The sequence below is a fragment of the Glycine soja genome, chromosome 11 (assembly GCF_004193775.1).
Source record: "Glycine soja cultivar W05 chromosome 11, ASM419377v2, whole genome shotgun sequence".
NCBI classification, from domain to species: Eukaryota; Viridiplantae; Streptophyta; class Magnoliopsida; order Fabales; family Fabaceae; genus Glycine; species Glycine soja.
The window spans coordinates 53,158,655-53,168,456 of NC_041012.1; the positions used below are offsets into that span (position 1 = coordinate 53,158,655).

The 9,802-nt window shown below is 31.0% G+C and overlaps 1 protein-coding gene across 1 annotated transcript; it reads right to left on the reverse strand.

Annotated features, from left to right (window-relative positions):
- Nucleotides 1–1,098: 1,098 nt before the first annotated feature.
- On the reverse strand, nt 1,099–2,117 carry LOC114375612 (ethylene-responsive transcription factor ERF003-like). Its single transcript, XM_028333442.1, has 2 exons — nt 1,950–2,117; nt 1,099–1,835 (listed from the first exon to the last, which is right to left on the reverse strand). Exons 1-2 carry the CDS (start codon nt 2,030–2,032, stop codon nt 1,379–1,381), a joined length of 540 nt encoding a protein of 179 aa, XP_028189243.1. The 5' UTR covers nt 2,033–2,117; the 3' UTR covers nt 1,099–1,378.
- Between the last annotated feature and the right edge of the window lie 7,685 nt (nt 2,118–9,802).

Below are 9,802 nucleotides of genomic sequence, written 5' to 3' on the forward strand. Positions count from 1 at the left end.
TTAAAGTTTAAGGATCAATTATTTGTTCACTTACTAAATTATTATCGAGTTACACATTTAAAATCAAAATAATCATTTATTTTTAAATAAAAAAGGAATTTTATCCGAATTATCTCTAACACTGTCACTAGCATTCTTTTAGATAAAATAATACAATGTTTACTACATTATAAAATATATAAGAGAGTCAAGTGTTTTTTTAATAACACTTTTTTTTTCATGGGAATCAAACTCAAAACATTTTATAATAATTCACCTACACTTCTCAATCAACTAAGTTAAACCCATTTACTTCCTTTAAGACCCTTTAGGAGGAGCGAATGTAATTTCTCCATTTTTATATCAGAAAAATGAAAAAGAGAATATAACAAGGGGCTTCATGAAATCCGGAAAAAAATTAAAAGGAATTGTGTATGTGGATTGTGAATGGATATGTCTTGCGATTAGTAAAAAAGACGAGTATGTGGGTCAAAAGTTGTGCTTTTGCAGAAAACAAAGGATCGGGTATGGAAGGATACTTCAAAAGAGAATAGAAAAAGGTCGTCCGGTATGCTATCAACTAGAAAAAGCAAATGGGAAAACAATAAGAATGTTTATTGTTAAAGAAGTAATGCCCATCTTGGTCACTTCAAATTGGCATCTTTTGTCATTCATATTTGGCAGTATTTGTAGACATTTCTTCGATATACACCAAAGGATTGACTTTATGTTTGGACAGAGTTTGATGGGAAAAAAAAATGTTGCTTGCTCTGTTTCCATCACTCTCTTCTCTTCTAATCATGGTTCGAGGTGATTGTTACTATCGACTCCAGCGCCTGCTACTGCCAAGATGGTGGCTTTCTTACAACAATGCGTTAACCCTTTGTGAATGATTCGTCTTTACCTTCATAATTCAATGGTTTTAGTTTTGTTAACAAAGATGAATTTGACTACTAATAAGATGATTAGCCCCATTTTTCATGATGTCTTTCTTTGCCACATAATCCATATAGTTTATAATAAAGACATAAATATAACGTCTAAGACAGACATGGGTCCCACATCTATAATGGACTTTTGAAGAATTTTGGGTACCTATGAGTATTGCTCAGATTCAGATATAAACAAAAATAGAAGTTGGAAATTTGTAGTCTTTTGATGTTACTAATGGTATCTACTATAATATAGTCCACACCATATATGCATGCGTTGTTTTTTGTATGATTGATTACATTCTGGTTCCACATGCTTGACCATTAATTGAAACTCATGGTGAAACTCTCCTATCCTATGGTACTAAGGTCTAAAGCTCGCTATATTTTATTACATGGCGCATTAGTAAATAGTAGAATCCCTCTCCCTGAAAAGGGGTCTGCATTGTTAATTTATAATATAGAGCTTAGGCTGAGTCAACAAAACTAAGCTCCATTGAGCCATAATCAAGCAGCTCCTGTATCATCTGTTCAATGTGATCATCTTGAAGAACTGGCTGAAATTGTTGCTGTTGTGCTGGTGGCACTTCAACTTGTGCTTCCTCTTCTGGCCATCTAAAGCCGGTGTTGTCTGAACTTGTTCCCGCAATGGCATTGCCTGAGTCGCTGGATGATCCTTGATGAGGCTCTGTCTGAGATTGTTTCTGCTTGCTCATTTGAAGGGAAAGAGAGGCCATGTGACACTTGTGTAGCTTCGCAGTCAGAGTAGCAGAGAGGAGCTTCGATGAAGATGAAAGTGGCTCATTGGGATTGTAAGGGAAATTGGTGCGTGCTTTTGGCCCACACATCAACCTTGCCGCTTCATCGTACGCTCTAGCTGCATCCTCTGCGGTTTCAAACGTTCCCAGCCATATTCTAGTCTTCCTGTGAACACAAACAAAACAACAACAATGTTAATTAGTATGCAACATTAAAATAACCAAGGGAGCTTATTATAAGTGAAATTAATTAAAAAGAACAAGAGAGAGAGAGTATTACAAAAGAGGGTGGCGAATTTCAGAAACCCAAGAGCCCCAGTGCCTCTGGCGGACACCTCGATAGCGTTGTTGGGGTCTAGCCATGATATGGATGGAGATTGCTTCAAACTTGTTCGTGAAGCGTCTTTGAGAATCTGAGAAAGTGAAGTGGTCACGGAGAGGCTTGTAACACTGATTTATATAATCGTCTTTTGCGGCTTTCTCCTCTATGAATCTACAAATCATATGGCCCCACAGAATTCCCTCTTTATCCAAGCTGGGTAATTTTATAGGATCCGATTAATCTTTACCTATTTTTATTACAAATCCTTCCATTCATTAATACATAAATTAGCCGTCGTTTCTATCAAGTGACTAGCTCACTTCTAGTTCTTATCACTCACCCAAGGTTTTACTGACTACTTAAAGGCAGACAGGTAAGAGGGTGTTCAGAAAATAATGGTTGGGGAGAAAAATTAAATAATTTAAGACTAGTCGAAAAAAGTACTTCTCCCCTGCTGTTCCGTGCAATGCATGAGTAAATTGTTATCAAGACATTCTTTCACAAATAATCTTATCATTCTCCACTATTTGGTACGATATATTTAGAAAATAAGAGTACTAATTAACTGGACTTTCTTCTCTGCTTTGACTTGATTTCAGTGTCACTTAATCCATGTCATCTGTTTGCGTACACTTGAGAGTTATGCTCCAAATAAATTAAAATTCAATATGTAGTAGTAGTAGTAGTAATTAGGTATGAATAAGACAGACAATGATGATGCCTAAATAATGAAGTATATATAGCTAGGTAGGTACTTTAATAATAACCTTCACAAGTGGTGCGTGAGTGTATTTCTTTGCTAATAATAACCTTGCGATGGCCAGCATGTGTAAAAAAGGAAGTGAGGATGTTGGTATATTATTGACATGGGTACGTGGCTCACATCACAACTTTCTCAACCCATACATATACCACAATGCAAGCTGATCAAAGACTGTAGCAATGTTTGATGAAATTCTCAAGCCCATCCTCTGCTCGCGCGAGTGTTGCGGCCTTGTAAGGTAGTAGCTGCTATATTTGACCTCACTTTCATTACCAAATATATATCCAAGTTATTAGCAAAAACAATATTGATTTTGACAAAATATATGAATGTGGCATCCATCTTGTTTCCCTTCTTGTTCTCTCGAGGCTTAGGTCGCTTTCGCATGCCATTGCCAAGCTACTTCCATCTTCATCTTGGCAATTAAAATTTGAGGCTTACCAACTCCTTAAAATTCTTCTTGTGTGAAACTTGATCTTCATCTCGTCCACAAGTGCTAGCGTAATGGGTATGCATCACAATAAAAATAAAAAGTCATTCACTACAAACAAAAATTAAGTGTTAAGATTATCTCTTTTACGCCAAATGAAAATTAAATTGTTAGAGTGGAATATTTGATGTACTTATAGAATACATAAATTTTCTATAGAAAAAATATTATCTATTAATGATGTATCATATTCTTAGCATAGATTTGTATCGACAATTTGATTTTTGTCAGATGAAAGTTATATTAATGGGAATTAATTTAATGTGAAAGTTCAAATCTTTAATATATGATTTTTATAGTGTCTTTTACGGTCTGTTTGTATCGGTTGATTCACATAGAGAAAAATGTAGAAGGACGGAAAAGGCCAATATATGTAAACGTTCCTTCATTTGGTAATCACATATAGTGGAAGGAAGGGAGCCTGTATCATGGTCCCAGGTGATTTTAAGTTCTGTCCAAATTTGGACGAAAGGTAGTGGAAAGGACTGGTGAGTAGCTTTCTGTGCAAATGACAAAAATATCCTCTTATATTTTTAACATAAAGTATTTATGTCATTTAATTTATTCAAATTTTTCTTTCTTTTCACATTTTATAAATAAATAAAAAATTATCTTTTATTCTTTATTTTCTCCTCCATCAAACAACTTTAAAATCATCTTAACATAAAGTTTTAAATTATAGTTACATTAAATATTTTGTTAAGAGAGAACTTTATCTCATAATATTTTTATCTTTCTCAAATAAAATTATCTTGAGAAATATAAATGTGTTCTTAAAAAAAATCTAAACACACTATCAAAGATTTTAGAGTAATTTAATATGTTTGTTGTTTTCAAAGGATTCTTTATATTTCTCAATTGACTTAAACCTTAACGTAAGGTAGACTCTAAGTAAGTATCTGATCAGCAAGTTAGATTTATTTGCGTAGTATTGTTTCAAGTTCTATATCTATATATGAGAGAGATTATATTGTATAGTTATAAATCATAATAACTATTGTAATGCCAATATCTTTATATAAAATGTAATTTTATTGTTCTAACTGTTTGTTTATAAATATATATTATTTTTTTGCATAATATTATATATATGACTAGAATATCTAATATATAATATGGTGGGTTTAACTTAGAGATAAAATTATTCAATTAAAAGTTGTTAAATGATGTAATAACTAAATTATTTTTTTAGTGGTGTAACGTAAATAGATTGGGTGCGTATATATGTTGGAATTCCTTCCTTTATTGATCAAGCATCATAAACAGATAAGTTATAATTGCCCATTGTGTATACTAGAAGATGGTTGTTGGGATTCCTTCCATGAGTCCCATGATTTTTCTATACTCACTTTGATAAGATTTTTCACGTATGGTTTTATTTTTCTTTTTTCTATATCTGATCGTTTTTCTATATGTGATCATAACTTCCATTAATTATATACAATGATAGGTTTTGCAATAAAATTATTTAATGGTGTAATAACTTGCATAACTTTTAGCATTGTAACAGATAGAATGCATGTGTTGAGATTCCTTCTTTTAATTGATTTGGCATAATAAATAAGTAATTATGCATTGTTTATACCAAAAGCGTGGGTATTAAAATTCTATCATTTTTTCTCTCTTTTTCTTTTGATGAAATTTAGATATCTTTACCATCAAAATCATGAGATTAATTCTTGAGATATAAAGTGAGTTTTGTTTTTTCGATCAAAATATTTTTCTTAAGTACAACCAATAAATTAAATCCCCAGTCAACAAGCTTACAAAACATAATTATCTACCAAGTGTGCTGCGCTTGTTGATAAATTCAATTTTTTTTACTCGGCATTTTGATATATATGGTTTTTCATGTAAAGTATTAAATATTTACATACATGCTACATTATTATTAAATAATACTAGAGATATTTTTAAAACTTGTTTGAAAAGTAAAACAAAATATAAGAACTAAAATATAAAAAAAAAATCGTATTTTAAAAAAATTAAAAACATGCTGGCCCTAAATTGTCGATTCGATAAGCGAGAACATCATAAAAACATTGTTCATTCCCATCTACATCGTGGGCATGTTCACAACAAGCCTCTGGCCAAATTGTACTTACAAACTTTTTTTAAAATATTTGGTTTAACTTAATTGGTTAAACAAAAATTATGTATGTGTTATAAATTTTTAATACCATATTCAATTCTTATCTATATATATAAAAAAAAAAAAAAACCTTGTTGTTGCACAAGTCCTCTGCAATTTCAGAGACACATTTAATTTGCTTTGCAACCTCTTGTGAGTTGCTGAAGACCTTCTTATATGCTTCTCCAATGTAATCTGTTTTCTTTGAGAAGAACACAGTGTTCGTAGAAACTTGTATCCCGGGTGGAAGAGCATGGAATCGAATAACCTTCCCGAACTTAAGTTATGTATTATTAGCACAAGTTTTAACTGAACCATTTTTGTCAGGATTTATGCTTAATTTCCCCTGAAATTATCATCTTCTGCCGTTCTTTATAAATCTGTTACAGATCACAATACAACCAAAAAGCCATCCTAAATAGAATGCTTGCTAGTGCTACAGTTAATATATATGGAGAAATTAAAACATTATTTTATTTGTTAACATTTGTTAAATTAATCACTACTCATACCCACCTTTTGGTGAGTTCTAATTACACGTGAAAGCATCTCTATCCGAATATCTGGTAGCTCTGATGAGAGAAATCAAGAATTATGACAGAGTGAAAAGTTTAATTTATTTTTATGAGAATCTTTTGTCTTTTGATGCATTTCATATGCTGTTAAAGTTGATTAACAGTAAATTGGATGCAAAAAAGAAAAGAATAATGAGATAAATTGAATATATTAAAATAAAAGTATATAATGTACTTAAGTTCTTTTGAATAAATAATATTTATAAGGAAAAAAAGGTAAAATACCTTAAATTTTTTAATAAGCTAAAAACAATTTGTGTACCTTAATTTTTTGAGAAATTAAATGAAAATAACTTTTATAAGAACTGCTGAAAATCAAATGAAAAAAGAACTGCTGAAAATTCTCTCATCTGAAAGTAAATACTGTATTTAGGTTTATATTATGATATAGGAATAAATGATTTATTTATTCGAATAGAATTAATTATCAGGCATCCCAATTAATCACATTAATCAATTTTTAATACACTAATTTTCCCTCGCAACTTTGAGATTTGTCTGTTTCATTAACAAAATACTAAAACTTTATAGGAATATCAAATTAAAAAAACAAATGCGATAATCTTGCATTTATTTTGATGTTTCTTGTGGTAATCTTGGTTAACTGGAGCCTGGGATATATATATTAACAATTTTAACTAACTAGTTTTGAACTTTTTATCATTATTTTATTATTTTATACTTCACTTCTACTTCTAGAATCTAGAGCCAAAAAGTGTTTTTGAGTGCCAAAATTTCAGCAACCAAGCTAGCGAAAAAGCAAAGATTACGCGTGCTTTTATAATTATGTATAGAAATTATAAATAAGTAGGGAGTAATGATTTTCAATGAGAAAAGACTTTTCATGCAAATGTATTATATATGTTCCTTTCTTAACATCTACTCAAAGATAACTTGTCCAAAAAAATGGAAGTGCTCGATGATCATCTGTTCATGCATGCATTAGAAAGGTCCGTAGAAGCTTAAGGTTTTGAATTAGTCTTTTCTTCTGTAGTGGATTTCACTTTATTTCCCTTGTGATTTGAGCTTAAAAATCATGGGACGAAACGGAACACAAAATGAAAGTAATTAATTGCAAGATTTTAGGATGTAGATATATGCATGCGTTGCACATGTACACTTTCGTTCCTTGTCAGTCATTTTCGTTCGATTCCCTTGGCTGTTAAAAGATCTAAATGGTTGAGAGGGTACTAATTAATGCTAAATTACCTTTTGTTTTTCGTTTTTTTTTTTTTGCCAAACATGTACAAACGCTGCTTCAAAGGGGTGTAGTACGTAGTTTGCGTAGGAATATGATCACATAAACATGCCAAAATTACGCAAAACACGCTCCACCAACTAAACCTCATCTGTTTTTCTATTCTTGGGATTAATTTGATAAACATGCTATATATATGGCAAAAAATATTAACATGTCACTTTATCGTTGAAAGATGATGATAACACATGCAGTGATCGAAATGTGAACAGCCAAGCCTCCCAGGCCTAGCTACAATATGTTAATAATTATACAAAAAACTAATTCATCAATGATCTATAGCAAAATAACATCGGCATCATTTGAATCCGTGCATGTACATGTGATACAAATAACAGCCATAAATGAATGTATCAGTATACCTCCAAAGAAATTCACCAATGATCTCTATATAGCAAAATAACATCCCCATCATTATTTGAATCTGTACGTGTGATACAAATAGCAGCATCAAATGAACGTACGTGTATATCATCAAAATACAAAAAGTAAGCAAACGGAGTTTTCTATTTATTTCTTTTGATAAGATTTATCTTTTTAATTTATTTTTATATAGTAAAATAAAACATTTATCATTAAAAAAGGAATTATACATTAGTGTTTTAACACATAATTTAGCCATGTTGATAATGATGATATTTTTCTTATATAATATTTTAAAAAATACTTAAATTTAGAAATATTGGTATAGTGCACAAGAAAATTGTTAAAATAGTTTATGAAAAAAATGGAATAAAATTAACTAGTTGTTGGACCGTCTGGTTGAGTAGGTCAAGTCAAAAATAATCAACTTACACTTGTATGGCCACACCACTACAAAAAAAATATTTTAACGACGTCATTCCTACATTGGTTATACCAAAATTGTCATAGAAAAAAATACAATAACATTTTTAAAAATAAAAGTAAACTTTTTTAAGATGATTTTTGAAAAACTGTTATCGAAAAAGGTTTTCGATATCATTTTTAGGTAAAATTATCGTTGATACTGAGATTAGAATGTTTTGTTTTGATTTTTTAATGGAGCCTTCAACACAGCTCACGAGCCCTTTCTTTTTGAACTCCTTTCTCTCAAAAACTCCCTCCCTTTCTTGCTCTTTTTCATTGCCACATAAATTCAAGCAACTTTTTTTATTTTAAAACATTTTCATCACTAATATCTAAGCTCTAGATTTTTGAAAGTTAATTTGCTCCAAATTTTTGGTTATGCACCTAGAAAATAAAGTTCAGCCAATGAACTTGTAATATCTAAGCATATGAATTATGTGAGGAGGCAAAGCTACCAATGGTCATACATGGTACCCAGGTTAAGGGACTTATCATGAGTTTTTGCAGTTCGAAATACAATCAAATGATAAGTAAAACGACATTCATTACACACTGCCAACAAAATCCCCAACTTAGCAGCTTTAGGTAGAGACAACAACAACAATCAAATAACATGGATCGTAACTGGTAGTTACCTAGTTGATGATGGCTGCACATGACGCCGGGGCGACACATGAGAGACACAGGTTCGACAGTCGGTGAGTAGATAAACGGAGCAACTACCAGAGGTGAGCACATGAACTCAGTGAGGGAGGCCAAAGTAGGGCATGAGGGCGAGTGGGTCCGGTCTTTGAGCGAGGTGAGGGACGCGTGAAAATAACCAAGGATTTCAAAGGAGATTGTAATTTGGGGGAACGAAACAACGACGATTCTTTACATAAAACCGTCATCGTTTACATTTCCCCTAATCACAGAATTGTCACCGTTGTACATTCTAAGACGGTTAAGCAAAATTATCTTAGAACGTACGTCGTAAAATAATTCATTCTCCCTAATTGCAAAAATATCACCGCTTGACATTTTAAGATAGTTGTAATAACCGTCTTAGAATGTACGTTGTAAAAAAACAATTTTTTAGCAGTGAAAGATTGAATTTGCTACTTTGGTTAAGGTTACATGATTTTATAATTATATAGAGAGATTTTCCTTCTAGAGTTATAATTGTTATTAGCCAATAATACAGAGGCATGAACATTTGTACTCAAAATGATAGATAGCTCTCAATTACATGTAGTACTCGATTGGAATGATACGTGGCATCTAAAAATTCCTCATAAAATACACTTGTTTTTAGAATAAAATTTTATTATCACTTGTTTTTATTATCACTTCATCATTTGGAAATTTGTCTAGCCTTGCTTATGAATTTTTAGAATGAAATAGATAGAATTATAGCATGAAAATGTTGACAAAGATGAAGATGTTGTCAACCAGTTTATTCATGGGAAGTGACCAATAATACAAAATTGTAACGTAGGATTAATTGTAAAACAAAATAAAAATTAAAAAAATAAACAACATTGGTTTTCTTAAAAATCTTCTTAGAAAATAGATATTTTAAAATGATTTTCAAAAACTCCTCTCAGAAAATATACATTCTAAATAAATAATGTTTTAACATTATTTAAACAAAAAGTCAAATATTCTAAGATGATTTCTAAAAAATGATTTAGAAACTTAAATTCTAAGACGGTTTAAAAATTATTGTAAAAAATATTAACTTTTCACGACGACAAATTTAAAAACGGTTAAAAATCATATTAAAA